This window comes from Ricinus communis, chromosome 10 (assembly GCF_019578655.1).
Source record: "Ricinus communis isolate WT05 ecotype wild-type chromosome 10, ASM1957865v1, whole genome shotgun sequence".
Classification (NCBI taxonomy): Eukaryota; Viridiplantae; Streptophyta; class Magnoliopsida; order Malpighiales; family Euphorbiaceae; genus Ricinus; species Ricinus communis.
Window position 1 is genome coordinate 15,604,196 of NC_063265.1, and position 23,847 is coordinate 15,628,042.

At 33.1% G+C, this 23,847-nt stretch overlaps 2 protein-coding genes across 2 annotated transcripts; both read left to right on the forward strand.

Annotated features, from left to right (window-relative positions):
- Nucleotides 1–10,529: 10,529 nt before the first annotated feature.
- Nucleotides 10,530–12,500, forward strand: LOC8274893 (iridoid oxidase). Its single transcript, XM_002528603.4, has 2 exons — nucleotides 10,530–11,725; nucleotides 11,833–12,500. Exons 1-2 carry the CDS (start codon nucleotides 10,766–10,768, stop codon nucleotides 12,445–12,447), a joined length of 1,575 nt encoding a protein of 524 aa, XP_002528649.3. The 5' UTR covers nucleotides 10,530–10,765; the 3' UTR covers nucleotides 12,448–12,500.
- Nucleotides 12,501–16,449: 3,949 nt separating this feature from the next.
- Nucleotides 16,450–18,357, forward strand: LOC8274894 (iridoid oxidase). Its single transcript, XM_015725033.3, has 2 exons — nucleotides 16,450–17,376; nucleotides 17,526–18,357. The coding sequence occupies exons 1-2, from the start codon at nucleotides 16,450–16,452 to the stop codon at nucleotides 18,141–18,143; spliced, it is 1,545 nt and encodes a 514-aa protein (XP_015580519.3). The 3' UTR covers nucleotides 18,144–18,357.
- Nucleotides 18,358–23,847: the final 5,490 nt, after the last annotated feature.

Sequence of the window (23,847 nt, forward strand, 5' to 3'; positions counted from 1 at the left end):
ATTACATCAAAGATCATTATTATTTCTAGGATAGAAGTACCGTCTTGAAGTAAGTGAATGTTGTTTTAAAAGGTCTCCAATTCACAACCTAAGACCTTACACATGAAGATAATGGTGGGAATAACTGAGAAAGGATGGTTGTTTTATGCACATTTCATTGTAGACACATTCAAGGAGAAAGGATGGTTGTTTTATGCACATTTCATTGTAGACACATTCAAGGAGCAATTAACATGGAAACGTATCAGATGAGAAGCAATTTTGTCATTCCCAGTCACCAATTATTTTTGCAAACTTGGGAGAATCAATGAAAGATATGATGGTACTTTTAGCATTAATCATGGAAGATAAGAATTAGGTTAGCCACAGGGCATGAGCTCTAGTCCCACGTGTCACGTGAGATTTGTTTTATCCTTAAATTTTTCCCACGTGCGGCCTAGCTTACTTGATTTCCTCCGAAGTCAAGATTGCTTAGTCGCCCTCCTGATGCTAAACCGCAAAAATGGAGCAATTACTAAACGAAGTATACTTAAGAAAGTGGCAGGTTTTGGAAGTGTAAGCTGCTTAGTTCTCCACCTAACTCCTTATGTTGGTGTTATATGTTCTATGTTACAAATGAAGAATGGAGGGATATTTATAGGCATGGATGGCCACCATCCTACCTCCTTAAAAGAATGTTCTAGATGTTATATGTCCTACAAGTCAGAATATTCTAGAATAGCATATATGCCTGAATCTAGAGTATTACATATTATGGTACATACTGAGAGATGTTAAATGAGTGTCTTAAGCATTCTAGCTATATCCTTATGTGTGTGTGAATATTCTATTCTAGTATATACAAGAATTGTCCCTACTGTTTAAGTGTCACATCCTTCTAGCATACCATACTCTGAATCTACATCCTGTACAAGCTGAGAAATTCTCGCATACTCTAGATTTCTTTCTAGCACTCTCAAAATTTTTTTAGATTTGAGCTCCACGATGTGACATTCTCCCCACCTAATTTGGCAATGCCCCCCTGTTGCCTTCTCCTATGACATTTGATTCCTTTAAATTGCCATAAATTGTGAATCAGAACTCAACTTGCCTCACTTTCGGAAGTCCCTTCCACTTCGACAAGAAACCTGGCGGTCATCGGAGGTTGGTTGGATTGTGGCACTACGGTGGGGATAATATATAGTCCACCTCTTTATCATATTGAGCTTGCACATTCAAAGGAGCTCATTTCGACTTATTCTCGTGCCCCTGTCATCAGATCCTCCCTATAAGGCTTTAGCATGCTCACATGAAAGCATGGATGGATCTTGATGCCTTGTGGAAGTTCCACTACTATTTATACTACTTAATGGGAAGGTTATCGACTTCTTCTCGAGTCAAGTGGCTGCGCATGCAAATATAGCTTGACAAGCACCTTGTCCCCCTTAAACTCCAAACTCCATTGGTCTCTTCTTCTTATCCACCCACTTCTTCATTCGGCTTGGACGCCTTTTCCAAGTAGGCTCGAGCAACTGCTCCTCCTTCCATTCCCGCTCATGTTGACTTCTTGACCGAATCCATGGCAAGTTATAAGAGATTTCATTGCCTGTAGACTTATAACTATCTCTCGAATGGACTTACTACCTACACACTGACCTTATTAAAAGAATGATTGGGGCAGAGCCAATCCAGCGTCTGCTGCCCAACTGGTTGCAATCTACTCCGAAGTGTCCTCCGAATATAGTTCAAGAGTATCGCATCCTGATCCTATTGCTTCTTCGTCGGGGTTTGTCAGAGAACATAGTGAAGAATCGGGGTGCTGTGCTGACGAACAACCTTAACTCTATCAAAAATGACGCGCATATCTCGTCTCATTGCACATCTCGTTGATATTTCACCAATGCTTCAGAGGCGGTGGCCTGGCATGCGGGCGACCGAGCGGGATGAAGATGCCATATTTTGAGAATCGATCCACCACCACGAAGATTAATGCATCATCCCGGATAAAAAGGAAGCCCATTAAGATCCATGGAGACACTTTCCATGGTCTCCCGAGGAATAGGAAGTGGCTCTAGCGAACCACTCGGGACTTGTTCCCATCTTGTCTGGCACAAGAGTCCTACATCCTCACATCTTCTATGCGCGGTAGTATTCTCCAGCCGCCCGTGGCGCTAGACGGATGACCTTGGCTCAGTGGCACTCTTTGGATCTCCCAAGTTGTCATGGAGGCGGAAGTCAGCTCCCGGAAGCAAGCAAGTCTCCTTCATAAAATCCAAAATTTGTCTTGCCTTACTCAAACAACAAAAGCAAGGGAAGTTCTGGCCATGGAATCATCCCCCTTTTCCATCTGCTGCACCAAAGTTGCATTGATGGGGGACACTCATTAGTCATTGGCATTGGTAAATTACCAGAGAGTCACCTGCTTAGCATGCGGTGTTGTGAATTTCGTGGTCAATTTCCTGTCTTACCACACCTTAGCTTGGCATGTTTTGTTTTTTTGATTTATTGGCAACTAGTGGCCTTGACTTAATAAACTTACTCCCAAGTAAGTAGTTCCTCCACGGGCCTATTGCGAACATGATACTTTTCGGTGTTATTCAGCTTCCTACTTTTGAATGCCATTGGATGCCCTTCTTGTATAAGTACTCCCATGAATAACAAAGTGAGCGACATCGTCGTGATTTAATGCCTTTGTATGGTTGGGAAGTGCTAAGACCGGCTCCTCCATGATGGTCTTCTTTAGCCCTTCAAAGGCTTGTTGGCACTTTGTAGACCAATCCCAAGCACGACCTTTCTTTAAAAGATCCGTCAAAGGAGTGGTAATGGAAGAATAGCCCTTTTGAACCTCCGATAATAGTTCACCAAACCAAGGAAAGATCTCAACTCGGTCACCTTGGTTGGCGGCTCCTAATCTTGGATGGCCTTCACCTTTGAACCATCCATCCTTAAATTTCCATCGCCAACAATATGCCCAAAGAATGCCACCTCTCGTTGGACAAATGAGCATTTCTCCTTTTTGACGTAGAGCTCATTATCCCGCAAGGCTTTGAATACTAGCTTTAGATGCTCTACGTGCTCCTCGCTACCATGGCGCTGCACAATCATCATCGAGATAAACAACAACAAACTGATCGCAGCAAGCAAGTACTTGTTCATAAAGAGTATAGAGTATAGTGTAGGTGCTTGCATTGTTTGTAAGTAAGCCAAAGGGCATGACAAGGAACTCGTATGATCCATATCTCATCACACTATTGGCTCGTCCCTCGAAATCGCTCCAATTGAATGCCTAGCACCGATATACCCGGACCGCAAATCCAACTTGAAAGCAGCTTAGCACTTACAAGAGTTGATTAAAGATGTCGGCAATGTGAGGAATGGGGTACTTATTCTTGACTGTGATCTTGTTTGCGCGATGATCATGCATAGCGAGAGAACCATCATGCTTCTTTTGAAACAAGATCGGTAGCACCATATGGGTTTTAGATGGCCTTAAGTAGAGCACGTTAGATGCAGTTTCTTTCCCGGGCTCCTAGAGCTGTGGAGGTGCCATTCCTCACAGCTAGGGGTGCAAAGAAGGATGCAAAGTTTGGCTCTCGGTTCTGTCAGTTCGATGTGGTCCAGGAAGCTTTATTTGGACCTGAGCAACCGCGCCTTGGATGGCTCGGGTGGCACCCAATGGGGGGACCTTTTTCCACCTTGAGGTTGCTAGGAGGAAGGTTGGCTTCTTCCTTTTCACCCCTTTGGAGGGATAGCCAATACCATCTATCTTGGCTTAGCTCCTTCTTTACTCGGCACCTACAAGGTTGGCCATTCTCCATTATGCACATGGTGTTGGCGTAGGGAACTAACGCTTCCCATATCGAGGAAGAATCCATGCCAATAGAATCATTGATCATCAATAGGAGCAATGGTGATATCGACCTTACCTTACCATTGGCTTATACATCGGATGTTGGTCCCTCTTGCTATGCCAATGATGGGTAGCCTCTTAGCATTCACACCCTTTGCGGTGAAGCCTTTTTCCCTTTTTGTAAAGGCAGGCTTACTGGGCGGCTACTCCTCCTTAGCCATGTACCTGCTTCATTCGTAGGTCCATGGCATTGGATGCTTTGCCTCCGATGTTAGTCTCCGTACGATGGCCAAGGCCACTTTAGCTTGATTGGGAAGAGGAAGCAATTATTCGTTCTTCTTCTTACTTTTCTCCTGGATCTCTGGAGCTTTTGACTGTACCCGATGGCGGCATGGATGGACTTTTTTGGAAGAACTACGCTTGTTCCTTCTTCCTCTGCCCTGCTCCTTATGTATGAAGCTTGCCATCCTTGGTAGAAGATTTTCCTCTATCTCCTCCACGCTGTCACTTCACTTCCTTAACACTTTGGCTTAAATAAGTCCTTCCTCGGACTTCTGAACCCACGTGAGCCCATCGAGACAAACCATTGATGAAGGCATGTAATGCTTCTTTTTCTCTCAAGTCGTGAATTCGACACATCAATTGGAGGAATTCTTCACATATTCCGAATGTAGCCATCTCTATGTTGGAGTCGCCGAAGCTTTAACCTTGCCTCTCTTCATCGTGTCGGATAGAATTCCTTCTTAAGCTCCACACAATCATCCATGTGTTAATTGTGCAAATGTCCTTTTCCTCACTCATTTCACACCCGCCTGGCTCCATGTACAATATCACAAGCAAGTAGATACTTGACTTTACCTTACCCAACTCGGTCGCCCACCCACTTGTGTGAGATCTCTCTAGTTCCACGTTGTCGATCTCCGCACTCACCCTAGACCTTCTTACTAGTAAGTAGTAAGCTTTGGTTTAGGAGCATTGACTTTGTGCACCGTTGTTGCACTCCCCACTGTTTCCAGCCTTGGCCTGCGCGTAAGCTCCACCGAGCTTATCGACCTTCTCCAAGCATTGCGCACAACCTTAGAGCCTCATTGTCCCTTGATAAATTATCCGAAGACATTTAAGGGATCCGCCGGCTCCTATAAATCCCTTCGACTCTTTCTCGGCGAGGTCCATGTTCTTGATTTTATCACATGCGAATCGGACATGACTCTAATTTGACTTGACGGACCTTTCTCCATCGCGCCGATTGGGACTTATCCTTCCGGCTCTTTCTCCTCCTCCTCGAGTAGAAAGGGGATTGCTCACCATTTTAATCCATAATCTCGTGCAAGATTTCCCGAAGAACTCAACGCATTGCCAAGCCGCTTTGATACATGCGTGAGTTTTATTTTATCCCCGAACTTTGCCCACGCACTGCCTAACTTACTGATTTCAAGTCAAGATTACTAGTCGACCTTCCCTCGAATGCCAAACTCGGCAAAATGGCAGGCGAATAAGGCGGAGTATACTTAAAAAGTGGCCGCAAGCACAACCTGCAAGAGTTTGGAAGTGTAAGCTTGTATTGCTTAGTTCTCCACCTAACTCCTTATGTTGGTGTTATATGTTCTATGTTACAAATGAAGAATGGAGGGGATATTTATAGGCATGGATGACCACCATCCCACCTCCTTAAAAGAATGTTCTAGATGCTGCTTATGTCCATACAAGTCTAGAATATTCTAAAATAGCCTATATGTGTCTAGAATATTCTAGAGTATTCTAGTATATACAAGAATTGTCCCCACCCTTCTAGAATGTTCTAGAAGTATTTATATCCTTCTAGATTGTTCTAGAAAGTTCTAGACTATTCTAGAGTGTTTTAGAAGGTTCTACATCCTTCTAGAGTATTCTAGAGAATTCTACACTAATCAAGAGTGTTAGAATTCCTTTTTCCACACTCCGGAATTTTTGGATTTGAGCTCGTGACATTCTCCCCACACCTAATTTGCGCGCCGTTGCTGTTCCTTCCATCATGCTTTGATTTGCTCTTTGGAACCTGATTGCGCGAATCAGCAACTGCCTTCCCTGCGGGAAGTCCTTGACAACAGCCTTCGGTTGGTCATTGGAGGTTGGTTCTGGAGAATTCCGTATTACTCTAGCACTCTCGGCAGAATTTTTTAGATTTGAGCTCCACGGTATGACACACGCCACAGCCCATTCCACCTCATAACTTCTATATTTTTCACAACGGAGAAGGTACCTTTTTGCTCCTCATGTCTATAGGAAGGAGCAAGATTTTCCGTTCAACTATCTTTTTCACTGTCATCCAAGCCCTGCATGTGTCAATTTCTTTTGGCTTTTTTAGAAAATAATGTCACATCAGCACTATAAATCATCAGCAGAGTAGATAAATATCTCACTAAGTCCTGTAAACAAGTAAATCAATGGAACATCAAACATTGATGTTTAACTAATTGCAGGCCAAAACTCCTTTATATAATACTAAATTGGTCGTCATTTGTATGAGAATAGGGCTCATCTCCTATCATGTAAAGAATTAGTTTGAGTTCTACTGCTTATTCTAGTTACATTTAATCTCTGCAATATTGGGATATTCAGAATTCTTTTACTGGTCAGAATTTCTAATTATTCATGACTCGGATGCTCACATATGTCATTGCTCCGCTATTTTCAGATTATGCCAAGTTATCAAGCACCATGTACTTCTTCTTTCTTTCTTTCTTTTTTTCTTTTGCAATACGAACACCAAACAAGTGAAGCTGCCATTGTTGATAAAGACAAACAATTTTTCTTCAAATTCAAACACAAAAATTCCAAACAAATCCCAATATAAAGACAATTAAAATCGAAAGGAAAAAATGAACAAACAACACCAAAGAATAAAAAGAACAATTTTGTCATGGGTCGAGAAACCTGGTTTGCAGGCTTTGCATCAATTCCTCTTAACAATTAGTAGATTACCGAGGCCGACGGCTTTTACCATCATCCTCTTAACAAATAGTAGATTACCAATATCTCCCTACAACTGCTTCACTTGTTTTCAGATAATTCATTACAAATTCTTCTTTAACAAAGATAGGATTAAGTAGTGATAGGGATAATTATATAAATTATTATTAAATTTTATATTTAATTTTATTTTAATCACAAAATTTTAATTTATTTAATTTTAATTATTTAATTTAATTTTAATTATATTTTAGTTACTTTACTAATAGAAAATTAACATATCACATTTTCTAATTACAATTTCTTTATTGATTGTATTTTGTCACGTGTCAATTTTTTATTTGTGAAATAATTAATTTAAAATAAAATTAAAATTGAATAACTGAAACGAAACAAATTAAAATTTTACAATTAATGAGACTAAATATAAAGTTAGTAACCATTCAGCAGAAAAAATAAAGATTTCATTCATAAAACAATCTAGAAAATCTAGAAAAGAGCCAAAGTAATAAACAAAGAGCCAAACTCACATATTATTTAAGAAAAATTTCATTAAACTATCATGTGATTTAATATATTTTTATTTTAAGGTTTCTAATTTATTTTTTTACTTTAATATCTTGTGAATATGACTATTAGCAAATAATGATTAAATTACACAATACCATTAAAAGATTATGACATGGCATGCAATAGCTACTGCTCTTTCAACTTGCCATGTTAGCACTTGCTAACGGTGTTATAAAAATTTGATCATTTTTTAAATAACGATCGTATTCATAAAATATTAAAGTATAAAATAATAAATTTTAAATTTTAAAATAAAAATACGTTAAACGATTGAGTAATTTACTGAAGTTTCACCAGTAAATTATATATGTCAGGGGATTATAATTATAGTTCAGTAATCAACAAAAATGAGTGGGCATCAAACAAAACCCCGAGATCAAGAACATTAGATAAAACCCGTTACAAAGAAAGAAAGAAAATATATTGACATCATCAAAAGGTTCCATCAAAATAATAACATAGAATTAAAAAAAGGATTAAAAGAAAAAGGGAAAGGAACAATATATACCTTTGGGTTATTATGGAACTATGGGTCTAAAAGCCATTATCATGATTTACGGAAAATGATTTAAATTCGCCTAATGTGATAATCTTTTCATAATTACTAACTGCAAAGGTGATTTACGTCACCTATAATTTTGTTAATACGAATAATCTTTTCCTGTTTATTTAGTACTACTTGCCTGTTTTTTATATAATTATTTATTGCATGTTTGATATCCAAAACATTAACTTTGTTCCAAATTGCATATTAAGAGGTCATCTACAGTTCAATTAACTTAAAAAAACAATTAAAATAATAAGTGACATAAGATTAGGTGATAATTATTTATTGCATGTTTGCCACCTAAATCTCTTTCTAATTAAAGTGACATAAAATTAGGTGGTAGTTTACGTGTGAATTTCGAGCACCACCTAATCACAAAATCACCAAAATTTAATAAGTGACATCTCGGTGAAACTAAAATTAGAGTCTTAGCACATAAAGAAAATACAAATGGAAGTTTGATAATCGATTTGAAATAATTGCAAAGTTGGGTACCATCTAAGCAATTAACCTAAAAGTATATCTTTTATGACCCTGAAAGAAATATAACAACGTCATTAACAAAGGCACATTATTCGTTATAATGGTCAAGGGAACCTGATGAAAATCTCAAACATTGAAGAAATTGGGTGGACTAATTATCATTCTTTAGTTGTTTGGCCGACTGCTTTTTTCATTGATGACTATAATTCTGCTGCTGAAGTTGATACAATCAAGACTCAGTAGCAGCAAAAGACGACCATCAGTCACTATAAGATGGTTAGTTTTTATAAAAATAACCATTCTATCCAAAAGTTTAAATTGTTAGAGAGATTTTAAAATTAGTTTTATATCTCAACAGGCAGTATGGTCAATCTTGATCATACTACCTAACTTTTTTAAACTTACCAGAGAATCGAAAGATGTTATTATAGCTCACTACTTATTTATTATGATATCAACTTCATTGACAATGTGATACTCTCCCACGATCTTTTGAATTCTAATTAGGAAGATGAGCTTAGTTCTATGATGCAATGATTATAGTCATTAAATGGGGTGCGAAGCCAAATATGGCTGATTTCTTTCTGTTTTTGAGATGGATGGATCCTCAAAAAAATTTAAGAAAACTGTGGCGCAAGTACTGAGGTGGGCCACTAAAATGACAAACCGATTTGTGGAGAGATGGATGAAGAGCATAAATTAGTTAAAAGAAAGGGAGAACAAGGATTTCTTGGATGTTCCTTTGGAGTATGAATGTGATGATGAAGATGATCCTGATAAAATCTCATCTCAGGATAGACTCATAATCGTACTAGTAAACATTGAGCAACCCATTAACTATTCAAGATCATCTGTAACTCCAGCATAATAACTAAATTTAATTAATAATCTAATAGTCGAGTGCATATATTCTAGTGTGGGTAAGAAGTTCAACTCTTTGTAGCTTCCTTCTAGATCCTTTAAAAATATCCATAGTACTGGAAGATGGTAACTAAATTGACACATTAACTTCAGTAATCACCAATGAAATTAAGTTAAAAATTATTATTGATATGCAGGAAGTATTTCTTGCTGGGACAGGATATTCAAGCATCACTGTTGAATGAGCGATGACAGAGGTACTTCGTCACCTAATTCCATGAAAAAGGTTAAAGAAGTCGGAACAAGTAGGAAGCCTGAAGCGAATGACATGGATGAACTTTCTATATCTCCAAGCAGTGACTATAGAAGAAACAGTAAGATTACACCCTGTAAGTACACTGCTATTTCCAAGAAATACGTTACAGGATACAAATTTCATGGGATATTGCATAACAAAACATACACAAGCTTTTGTAAACGTAAGGGACACAACTATCAGGTTAATAAATACCATTTGGAGCAGGAAGAAGAATGGGTCCAGGAGTTCTATTGGCTCTTTGCTTAATTCAGTTTGGTCTAGCCTCTTCGCTTTACTGTTTTTAGAGGAAAATTCGCAGCATTTCTACTCCCGACATCATCAATATCACACACACACACACACACACACACATATATATATATATATATATATATAAAAGGAGGCTAAATTTTCTTATAAAATTTTATTTCATAATATTCTTTAAATTCACATCATATAAAATTTTAATAAAAAAATATACGGCTTATACAATAATTTATTAAGATAATAAAAAATAATAAATATATTATGATACTAATAAATATTTAATAATTTGATCGGAATATTATTAAATATTTATTAAAATAAAATAATAGTTAAATATAAACAAAATAATGCACTAACTTAGTATATCAGCTTTTAGGTTTTTGCAACTTATTGTACTGTTAAAGATTCTATACAATCTTCTTCTATATAAATATAAAACAAAATCTTATAAAATCTTACTGAGGTGACAATTGGAATTGATTGACCTAATGCAGATAGACACTAATTTTATTTAATTAAAAAAGATTTTACAGACTTTAACGATTTCTGCAATTTGAGTTATAATATTAAATCTCTTCTATTAAGATTAAACTATTAATTCATACATATTAGAGTAAAATCTGACTAACTAGTTATGATTAATAGTTGTATAAATATTGATATGAAGATTCTAACTTTAACTTTTCTCTTTATCACATATTTTACATGCATTGCTACTATTAAATTGCTTCATTTTATTTGGTTTATCTTGAATAATATATGACTCTTTATATGATAAGACAGATAACTATTCACGTTTTTGATTCACTACTCAGTAAGATGATGCAAAGATCAACCTATATATTTATGTTTTTTCTTTTTCTGAACAAAATCCAGAATTATTTCGACTAAAAAAAAGAGTATATCGAGCAAATTGGAGAAGATCAATTAAAGATACCTTCAGCATTATGAGAAGGCATCAATGATTGTTTCACATCTCGGAATACCGATGGATTGGAGGAGCTATAGTAATTTGCTTGCCTGGCTTTCTCTCGCCTTTTCAGCAAGTGCTCTTCTTCTTCTGCTGAAATGTAGACAGTCGAGGCATCATCATAACCATAGCCCGCCAGGTCCTCCAGCTTGGCCTATCTTTGGTAACATCTTCGATCTGGGAACCATTCCTCACCGCAATTTATACAAGTTCAGGTACAAGTATGGTCCCGTACTTTGGCTGAGACTTGGGTTTACTAACACCTTAGTCATACAGTCCGCCAGGGCAGCTGAAGAGCTTTTCAAGAATCATGACATTAGTTTCTGTGACAGGAAAGTTCCTGATTGTTGCACAGCTCATAACTACGATCAGGGAGCGGTTTCTCTGGGCCGGTATGGTTCTATCTGGAGGTTTCACCGCCGACTTATCACACTAGATCTCATGACAAACAAGCGAATCAAAGAGTCTGCTTTCCTTCGGATAAAGTGTATAAATAGTATGATACAATACATTGAGGAAGATACTGCAGCGGCTCGAGCAAGAGGAGAATTAGGGGAAGTGGTGATAGCTCACTACCTCTTTGTCATGACATTCAACCTGATAGGCAACCTTGTGCTTTCACAGGATCTTGCGAACTCTCAGTCTAATGAGGGGTTAGAATTCTCTCATGCCATGGACAAGATTACGGTGTTGTCTGGAAAGCCCAACGCTACGGACTTATGGCCCTTCTTGAAAATGTTCGATCCCCAAAGGATCAAGAGGGACATGGAAAGAGAAATGGGCAAAGCCTTAAGAGTAGTGGAGGGGTTTGTGAGGGAAAGGATTGAGGAGAGGAAATTAGAAAAAGAAAGGAGTAAAAAGGACTTCCTGGATGCACTGTTGGAGTTTGAAAGTGATGAGGAAGCAGGACCTGATAAGATCTCAATTCAAACTATGTTCATAATAATACTGGTAGACAATATCTCTCACTATATAAATGTAAATCAAGTATTTAAACTTAAACAAAATCCAGTTATAGCACTCTAGCTAGTAATTAAATATGTTATAATACTCTGCAGGAGATTTTTTTTGCTGGAACAGAAACTACAAGCAGCACCATGGAATGGGCTATGACAGAGCTTTTACGCTGCCCAGAATCAATTAAAAGAGTTAAAGAAGAACTTAAACGAGTTGTCGGGCAAAAAAGGAAAGTTGAAGAGAGTGACATTGATCAATTGCCATACTTGCAAGCAGTTCTTAAAGAAACAATGAGATTACATCCTACACTGCCATTACTAATTCCTAGAAATTCTTTAGAAGACACAAACTTCATGGGCTACTTGATTCCGAAGGATACACAAGTTTTTGTAAATGTATGGGCTATAGGAAGAGACCCAGAATCTTGGCAAGATCCTAACTCTTTCAAGCCTGAAAGGTTTCTTGAATCCGATATTGATTATAGAGGGAAAAACTTTGAGTATTTACCATTTGGTTCCGGAAGAAGAATTTGTGCAGGCATCTTGTTGGCTCAACGTGTGCTTCACCTTGGTTTAGCCTCTTTGCTTCACTGTTTTGACTGGGAGCTTAGCAGCAACTATACTCCAGATAGCATAGACATGAAAGAAAAAATGGGAATGGCAGTTCGAAAGCTTGTACCCCTTAAAGCAATACCCAAGAAGAGAATGAGAGAATGATCACCATCAGTAGAGATTAAAGTCTGAAATAGTTAAATGTTATTCTGTTGTTAAGAGCCCAGGTTCTTTGTTTCTCTGTCTTTTTCCTTCTTCCTTGGCAGGTTATTTTTCGGTATATATATTTAATATATTTAAAGTTCAAATTCGAAATTTTAATTTAATTAAAAGAGACTTCTACTATTTTATATAAACGTTATTGAATAATTGTTTGAATTGAAAGTTTTATAATTATAGGTGGATGATGAACAAGTTAGATATCTAGTAGTACTCCACCAAGAGGAAAACTAATATGCAAGAAAAGAAAACCATTGATTGTCCACATAAAAGCTGCTCAAATCTGAAAATTGTATTTCTTTGAAATCTGAGTGATGATGCATGACTCCATCTCCCATCTTCAACCACATAATTTTCTTATTTGTGCTTTTAAATTTTATACAATCTTTTCATTGATGAGTGAGACAAAAGTATTATATCCCATTATCTGGAATATTTAATTTTTCTATTCACCGGCTCCTCGGCATGATCTCTTGTATCGAGCATTTGCTTTTCAACATTAAGCCACCTCTGTTTATTATAATTCCTTTTCCTTCTATCTTTTTAACTATTTAGTCAAAATTGAATTCTAAGTAGCTGTGCTCTAGAGCTGAAGTCGAAAGATGTGTCCTCTATCTATCAAAAATTTAGTTTAGTTTGATTTAAAAACGCATAAAGGAGATAGTAAAATTTTTTTCTAGTTTAATTAAGGTTTTGAGTTCGAATCTTAAATATGCAGCTGTGTTAAATACTCTTAAAGGAGTGCTTTGTCACCCGTAAGAATCCTATATAGCATACTCTCCGTACAAAAATTCTATGCGGCAATATTCTATATTAACTCTAAATATATTTATATTAATAAATTTAATTTGGTTTAACAAATAATTAATTAATTATGATTTAATCAGCCAATATGAAGATGAAAAGTAAAAATACCAATGTTTTTTAGAAAAAAGAAACATTCCAACTTAGTATATGGAGATAAACAACATTTAATTCCTTGTTTTAATAGATTATAAGTCTAGAGCATGGTTATTTTGGAAAATAAGAACAGAAGGAATGAGCTTCATTTTTTTAAGAAGAATTTTCACGGTGCATTGTGTTTTGGAAAAAAAAAAAACATTTACAGTAAAAAAAAGTTTTTATGTTTTTTTTTTTTAATTTCATAAAAGAAATCAAAAGTATATCTGCAAAATATTCAAAAAATATTGTTACTTCAGTTTTTATTTTATATATCTTTTTTTTTCCAGAATTTCGTCAGAGAAAAAATACTAAAAGTATTACCTATAAGATATCAAAATGATATTATTTTTAATTTGTATTATTGTGAATCCAATTTTTATTTTATATCATTTTATTTTTCACAATTTCATTTAAAAAGTTACTAAGTATACGTACAAAATGCCGAATTTTTATTTATTTATTTTAGCTTGTATTATTATGAATTTACTTTTTAAAATTTTTTCCAAAAAAATGCTAAAAGTATTCTTACAGAATACCAATATGATATTACTTTAACTTATATTACAACTTATATTACTGTGAATCAGTCAAATAAGGTATATTTATCATTTTTATTTTATATCTTTATATTTGGTATTTTTAAATTGAATGATATTATTTTTTTTTATAGCAACTAGTATGTTTTGATGACAAAAATATATGTGTTTCAAAAAATATACTATAATATATTTAAAATATACGAAATTGAGTTTAAAATACATAAAGATATCATCAAAATAAATTTTAAAAATATATTTAATGGTAATAAAAATATGCTAATAAAATATTAAAATAATATTATAATACAGTTTAAAAATTTTATATAAATAAAAATTTAAAAAAATATATAAAAAAATTGTAAAAACAAAAATTTGTGCGCGATTTCTTCTAATTGTGTAAATGTTCCTTTTCTAACTCACTTTCAAGAAAGAATTTTTCAACTCTTTTATCCTCATAATAAACATATCCTAAATTTTAAATAATAATTTTCACCGGGTCTTGTAAGTGATGGATAATTTATTTTAGAATTAAAATTTATTAGTTCACAACTTTTAGGAAATTAGCTTATTAATTTCAAATCTTAATGTAAAACAATACGATATTTTCAGTATTAGATATTGAACCTATTTAGAAACATTGTACAAATTATGAATTAGTTAGGCTATGTAATGAATATTTTAGGCCTAAATGTGAACTTCTGACTCCTGAGATGATGACAGCTTTAGAGTTTATATAATGGGCTTTAAGAAAGCATGTTATAAATTGTTGAATTAGTACCAAACCTTTAGGCGTTGTATTTAATTCGCACTAATATTTTGATTTTTTTGGTACCAATATTTTATCTCTATTTCAATTAAAAGTGTTTACAACTTCTTCAGTCTATTTTGCTTATGTGACTTTTAAAATAGAGATGTTTTTAACTAATTATCAATAATGTCAACTCAGATTATGTCAAGGAGATGGGGCTCATTTGTGTAATTTGAGAAAAAAATTATAAGTAAACATGCTAATAAAATAAATTATTATATTACTAATTTAGCGAATCAATTAAGATTATATTGTTTCCAACAACCATGTGAAAAGAAATAGGTTAAAAAAAGTATAAATGTCTTAAATTGAAAGAGAAAATAGAAATACTGATACTAAAAATAAATAAATAAATTGAAATATTAGTACCAATTAAATACTAGACCTAATCATTATTTTCTTTTTCAGATAAATTCCTGCTTAGATCTGATATATATATCAGAATCAATAGTGGTTGACACGTATATACGACTGTTTTATATTTAAGTATTAAATGATTGACATAAGTACCATTATTTTTTAAAACCAATAAATATATGTCAATCATCTAACGGTTTAGTGTATAGTTAGAGATATACACTAAAATTACGAACTACAATAATTTTATTTCTACATCATTACCAAAGCAGAGGATTTAAAGGCTCCGTATGAACAGCAAACCAGTTACAAGAACAAAGATTTAGTACAATTAATTTTGCTAACCAGTTAGCTCCGGGAGTAGTCAAGTTTTTTGGAGTAAAGTTTTGATGACTTTCTCCTAAATGCAATTATGAAGTAGTTCCTATTCTTAACATTTTCCTATATGTTCCATGTTTATACGCAGGTGAATAAGTACATTGAATCCAAAAATATTCCAAAATTTCGGTGCCAAATTAAGTCCTAAGATGATCTTTACCCAAAATCATAATGAATACAAGAAGAACATAAAAGGGGTCATGTGTTATTGGTGGTACACAACACAAGTAGATGCATTTTATCATGAAAAACTGGTTAAATACGCGTTTCCCTTGCAGACAATTAAAATTGCAGAAGAAATTAAATAAGATAACTATATTGTAATAGAAATTATAGCATTATTACCAGTAAGGGAAGTCCATAGATTGAGAAACAGAAGCAACTTTCCTCGTTCAAAGAGTCTGCTAATTTGAGGATATACTCTCACTACTGAATCCTCAGAATTCTGTTTCCCTGTAAAGTGTATATCAACTTTCCTTTTATTGTTGATGTAATAAGTACACAGATCTCTTCCTTTTCGAATGTATTTTCATTTCTTTTTATCTCATTTGTGTAGGTAATACGGGTTACCAGTATAAATAATTTTATATGAGATAGGATAGTATGGATATTTTGGGCTTTTTACTTAATTAATTAAAAATAAATAAAAATTATGATGTTATAGTTATTTTAAAAGTATTATTTATCTAAAAATTGAGAATAGTCAAGAGGAGACTCAATTATACAGGACCAGCAAGAAATAAAATGTTGGCAGTGATACGTTGGTTCTGCCAAGGACCAAATTTTATTTAGAACCGGCAGATGTACCATATAAATATATATATATATATATTAAATTAATAAATAATTGATATATATTTATTAATTTTAAATAATATATAATTAGAGACAAGAAACTTAAACACAACACAAATGGAAAAGGAAATGGATGGGAGCTATAGCAATTTTCTTGTCAGGTTCACTCTTCTCTTCGTTCTAACTATTGTTGTGCTGCTGAAAAAGAGACGGCCAAGACATAATGCCAAGCAAAGGCCACCTGGTCCTCCAGCTTGGCCTATAATTGGCAATATCTTCGATCTTGGTGGGAATCCACACCAAAATTTATACAAACTCAGATTTAAGTATGGGCCTGTACTTTGGTTAAGACTTGGGTGCATTAACACCCTGGTGATACAATCTACCAAGGCAGCAGAAGAGCTTTTCAAGCGTCATGATATTAGTTTCAGTGACAGAAAAGTTCCTCAATCTTTCACAGCTCATAACTTCAACAAGGCATCACTTGCTCTAGGCCAGTATGACTCTCACTGGCGTTTTCATCGCCGATTTGTCACACTGGAGCTCATGACCAAAAAGCGAGTCCACGAAACTGCTGCCATTAGGCAAAAGTGCATCGACAATATGATACGATATATTGAGGACGATGCTTCAGCAGCGCGTGCAAGAGGAGAATCAGGAGAGTTGGTTATATCTCACCATGTCTTTGTCCTGTCATTTAACTTGATAGGTAATCTTGTTCTTTCGAGGGATCTTCTGAATTCTCACTCAGAAGAAGGAACTAAGTTTTTTGATGCCATGGGCAAGGCCATGGAGTGGGGCGGGAAGCCAAATCTTGCTGACTTCTTACCGCTTTTGCATCCATTTGATCCTCAGAGGGTAAAGAAGAACATGAAGCAATACTTGGGTCAAACAATTGATATAGTGGAGAGATTTGTGAAGCAAAGTATTGAAGAGAAGAAATTAATGAAAGAAAGGGAGACGAGGGATTTCTTGGATGCACTGTTGGAGTTTAAAGGTGGCGCCAAAGAAGAACCTGATGCCATCTCAACTCACGATATGCTCATAATCATACTGGTAAACCCTTTCTTGCACTACTGTAAATTGTATCAATATATCCAAAATCTTAATGCTTAAACATACACATATATGGTCATGCGTATTTGTACCATACAAGAAATATGGTTCTCTAGACTATTTAACTTGCTGCTGAATTGGTATTATAGGAAATATTTTTTGGTGGCACTGAAACGACAAGTGGCACCCTTGAATGGGCCATGACAGAGCTATTCCGCAGCCCAGAATCAATGAGAAGAGTTAAAGAAGAACTTAATCAAGTTATCGGACCAGAAAAGAAGGTTGTGGAGAGTGACATAGATCAATTACCTTACTTGCAGGCAGTAATCAAAGAAGCAATGAGGTTACATCCTGTAGTTCCGTTATTAATTCCACGAAATACAAAGGAAGACACAACCTTTATGGGATACTTCATACGCAAAGATACACAAGTTTTTGTAAATGCATGGGCTATAGGGAGAGATCCAGATGCTTGGGAGGATCCTTTGTCTTTTAAGCCTGAGAGATTTCTAGGCTCTAATATTGACTATAAAGGGCAAAATTTTGAGCTACTACCATTTGGATCTGGAAGACGAATTTGTGTGGGCATTCCATTAGCTCATCGCGTCCTCCACCTTGCTCTAGCCTCTTTGCTTCACTGTTTTGACTGGGAGCTTGGCAGCAATTCTACCCCAGAAAGCATAGACATGAATGAAAGGTTGGGAATTACAGTTAGGAAGCTTGTACCCATGAAAGCCATACCAAAGAAGAAGATCTTACAAGATTGATAATCATCAGAGATTAAATTCTGTATGTTTGTATTGTTTAAGTTTTGCTGTTTCCTCCTTTTAGTGTGTGTATGAAGATGGCGATGAATGTGCTTCCCTCCATTGTTTAAAAAGCCATCGTTATTTTTCTTTTCTTTTGCTTTCCCCTTTTAAAATGTAATCGATGAAAATAAAAAGACCTCAGCTAAAAATGATTATGGAATTTGAATCTCTATACTTGCTTCTGTTCGTGATGTGCAAAAGTTTCTACGCAGAATCACCATTATGTCTTTTAGGGATTAGTGATGGCACTTCCTGGGAAGTATTCGGACCAATTTGATCATAGTAAATTCCATTTTCAGGCATTGCTAAAAGGAGTGGTGAGTTTGCATTTCCTGATACTATAGTAAGCTCATGTTACAACTGACAAGATTAGGTGCTCTTTACACGGAAAGTCCATGGGTCTTTTCTCAAAATTAGGATTATTGAAAAAATAATTCTCAATAAACGGGAGATTTTTTCAAATCTCTACTTTTGTAGTGGTTTAAAATAACTTTTAAATTTACGATGAATTTTGCTGAAATGAATGAGATGGAGACTGAACATAATTATTCAACAATTGAATAATTGACAGAGGTTTGAGGACTGGATGAATTGGCGAACAATGATTATTGATTTGAACCAAATCAAAATTACCAATAGATAATTGTATATTCTTTTTTAAAAAAAAAATAGACATCCCTAAAAATATTAGCAAAATTGTACTTAAATGGAAAATATGTATTTTTTTCTTCAAGAATCCTAAAATAAGAAAAAGGCCAAGTCCTGAAGACCAACATTAATCTGCCATGCATACAGATAAAGGACGTTAAACAATCCAAATACAGCAATGAGTCTAGCATTGGTTGATGAGTGATTAAAATGATCCTTGGCAACTAGAGAACATGCCATTAGTCTAGAGTCCGATCCACCTGCCTGGAGAATCATATTATTGACAATTGGTCTTTTTCATGTTTATTTGAGGCCTGTAAGCATCTGTTACGCCTCATTGTATACTGTCCTCCCTTTTAGGTGAAATAATTACCTCTGTATCCAGAAGACTCTAACCGACATTTTTATCAAGGTCTTGATGAATCTTGCTGAGGTAATTGAGTCCTACAAGAAGCTCAGCATCGTAGCCTCAGTTTGTTTTCTTAATTTGTATAATGGAGCTTTTGCACCAGAAGAACATCTGTTTCAATTACCAATTGATAAGAGCACACGCAGGACAGATAATGAAATAATATACTGTAAGCTAATAGAGGATTTTGCAAGTTCAAAATACGGCAATTCAATCATGTATTAAAATACTCTTATATTCGAATCGGATATAATAAATTATATTTATATAATTTTTAATTATTGAATTTCTTAATTTTATTAAATAAATATATTAACTATTATTAAAAATTTAAATTTAAATTTGTAATAAATTTTAACTATTCAAATTAAAATAAAATGTAAAAAGTTACAAATATTATATTCATTGTTTATCTAAAGAAAAAGAAATGGTTGATGATTGGTCAAAATAGTAAATGGGCAATCAAAGATCATGCCATCAAAAATAGCTATTTGGAAGCATTGTCTATAGCCATCTTTCTCTTTTATCTGTATCTTTAGTTTTTTATTTTAAAAATTTCATATTTCTTAGATATAATTAGTTCTTGTTTTTTATTATTATGATGTTTTTTTTTTATTATCTTTCTTCATAAAAGTTTTATTATCTTCCTTCATGACAATTCTATTATCTTTTTTAATGGAAGTTTGAATAATTTAAGTAAAAATTTAGACAATAACTTATTTACAATTAAATTCGTATAAAATTTTTTTTAAAAAAAAATCATCAAATAAAGCATATCTAATGAAGAAATATTTTAAGACTCTGTTAACTAATTGAAATTTTTTGATAAATTTTTTTATCTTTTTCATTATTATATATATCAATCATTTTTATAATGATATAATTTTGTATCAAGATAAATTTATTTTTATGAATGACAACCATAATGATTTATTTAAAAAAATTGATCATTCTTTGAAATTTCTAATTATTGAAGATTTTAGTTTCATATTTAAGAGGTGGGAAATTAAAAAATTCATCATCTTTTAATGAATGGTAATATCTCTACCAATCCATAGATCCTGTATCCAATCCAACAATGGAACAGTTAAAATCTATTGATTTCAAGATTCATAATTATATTAAAATTCACATGGTTCCAAAATCCATCAGTCTAAGTGAAGCTAAACTTAACGAAATGAATGATCAAAGATAACCGTTTTGTGTTTTCTAAAGTTTTAATCCTTCCCCTTCTAAGTTGTATTCATGAAATTGGAATCATATTTGCATTTGCTTCTCTTCACGATGTGGAAACGTTTTGCACGCAAAATTTGCCATTGTTGAATTACATCTTTATAGAAATGATTATATAGCATCATTACCTACGAAGAAGGGTTGATTGTTCTAAAGGTTTTTCTTTTCTTTTCTCCAAATTGCTGCTGATGAAAAATGAGCAGCCATTACTAAACAATGAATTTTCAAAGGTTCTCTCTAACAGAACAGTGGTAGGCTCAAGTCATTTGAAGTAATGAGCATATTTATGAGTGTTATAAATATGATATGCATAATAAAGAGTAAAAAGCTGGAAACTAATAAAAAAATCCAACAGAAATCAATTAGAAACTTAATCAAAACCAATCAAAGTCTCAATATATACGAATTTGAAACTCAATCGAAACTAATTAAAAAAACAAACATAAACTCAAGTTAAAGCAAATAATAACTTAAGAGAAATCAAGCATAAGTCAAACAGAAATTTAAACCTAATAATAATAATAATAAAATGAAAATAAGTTAAATCAACATGAAAGTAAACCAAATATAGATCATAAAAAAATAAAAATATACCTTCACAACAACTTCTTCTTTTTACTCTATGGCTCTTTCACTAAAAATTTTCTCTCTTATCAGATTTAGAAATTCCTTTAGAAGATGGAGAACTAACTCTTTTGTTACCAACCATTACTAATTTCTCATAAATTTTATTAATTTCTTAAGAATTTGATTAGAAAATAAGATAAAGAAGAAGAAAATCACGTATCAACAATGATTACATTAAATCACGTATCAACAATGCTACCATTGCCTCTTCAAAGAGAAAGTAACCCTTTTTCTTTACTGTACAGACAATACGATAACCATATCCTTAAATTTCATTCTCCCACCAGCAGCACCCATGGCTGCAAGATTGCTTTCTTGGTTCTGGAGATAATTATACCAATAATCATAACTTTTTTACACTAAGTTTTATTTTTTATTATATATATTTTTTCTATTATAGTTATTTACTTAGTCCTTTACCTAAAATCTACTAAGTTAATTCGTCGAAATAATGATATATATAAAATATCTAATATTAGACTAACACGTATGGTAAAAAAATTGATAACCCATTATTTTAATTTAAAATTATTTAATTAAATTGATATATCTATATTAATACTCGCAAGTGCACGAACCGTTTTTATAGTAAAGCGGTAAATTTACCACAAAGTCGATTTCTTAAAAAACTATGAGACTACTTATTATATAGACTAATTATCAATATAAAACAATAAAAATAAATCGAATTACTCTAAATCAGTATTTTTTAGAGAATAATATTTATAAAATAAGGTAACCAAACAATAAATATGCAATGCAAATGCTTATGATTTAAAACTATATGCTAAAGACAGTATTTAGCCTAGCCAATTACTTATTAATCTTCTTATTTTGCTTTAAGCCAAGATCTAATGAATGAGATGATAATGTGTCTTTTTCTCTAGCCACTCAAACTAATGATACAACTAAAATTTCTTCTACCAGCATAGATTGAAGCAAAGATAGTGTCTAAATATTTTCATAATAATTACTATTATTAAATTAATATAATGGTTAACTAAAAATAATAACTGAAACTAATGAAGATATGAAGGTAAAGAATTCACTCATTAAATAAATAAATAACAAGATTCATACAAAAGTAAAAATGCTAAACTAAACATTTATAAAAACTAGCCTAACATATTTAACCCAATGATTATGGTATTAAATAGCAATACATAAAAATAAGAAAATAAAAACTCTCTCTGGACCCGGAATTTCTTCAAGTGGGAAGATGATTGGTTCTTACTCTGCACTTCTTGAAAAGCTCCTTAGATCTCTGAAGAACAATGAAAACTAAAACTAAAGTGTTTATAAAAGAGCTGTAAAAAAAATAATGGTGGACAGATGCACAGAGCAGTTAGGAGAGACCTCTTCTCCTCCCCTTAAAACTAGGTTTGCAGAGATATATATAGAGAAAAATCATCATCTACGCAAGTCTCCCTAAAGATATATATACCTAATATAAGTCTATCTAATAGATAAGACTATAGGTATCCTTATCTTCACCAAATATTATCTCATAAATAACTCTCAATATAAATTTTAATAACATAATAAAATGACTAAAATACCCCTCTTGAGTCTTGTATAATTCGGCTAGCATAGCAAAGAGGAAGTCCATGTAACTTAATCTTAGGCTTTGACACGAATATGTCCAATTAAATTTTATTTTTTAATATTTTTCTCTACAGTTTTCTCTTTTGGCTAACATTACCTGGAATTACACAATAAAAATTAAATTAGGTAAAAATACATATTTTCACTATATTATATAGAGAAATATATAATTAAAACTCTAAAATACCGTAAATAACTATATATAATTTGGACACATCACAAACTATTAACCTAACCTAACATCAAACCCAACTTTATACTTCAGAGATTCTATAAACTTTAATAATAAATTTTGACTCCTGTTTTTTTCCTTTTCTTCTCTTTCTCTATTTTTTGTTTATTTATTATTACAATAACACTTTTCTTCTCCGGCATAATTAATTTAAATTAATTATTTATTTTTACCAAGATATTATTTCTAGAGTAAAAACATTATCATAGTACTAATAAACAAGAAAGTAAAAAAAAAGAAAAGAAAAAGAGTGTATTTGCACTTATTTATATTAAGTTGTCATTTCTTTTTATTGTGTTTGGTTAAGATATATAAATTTTATGAAATTCATTTGTAGATTTAAAATTTATTTGCTTTAAATGAAGTTAAAGTTTTATATAATTAAATTTATGTGAAATTAGTTATAGCTAAACTAAATTCTAACAAAATAAATTTCACATTAATAAATTAATATATTCCACAATATCAAAAAATCTCTTTTAAATTAATTATTCTCATTTTAATTTATCTCACGTCTTTTTCTCAAATAAAATAAATTTTTTTATGGATTTCAATGAAATATAGAATTTATGTTTCTTACATGTCAACGTGTCTATTCGAGAAAGTGTGATTGGTTCCTATTGGGTGCAAGAACTTCAATATCAAATGAGTACCCAACTACCAAATTAGTTAAATCAAAATACTAGTTGCAAAATAACAAGTATATAGATAGATATAAAGAACTTACCATATATGAGTGCGTTTTTTTCTGGTTGTTAACGACGTTAGTCCATTAAAAATCGGTTTTTGAAAATTGGGATTTAATGCTTCATTTCAAGACTTCATAATTAGATATTTCATTTTATAGCATAAGAGATTTTTTATTGTAGATTTAGGAGATTTAGGGATTTCTTTTTTTTTTTAACTAA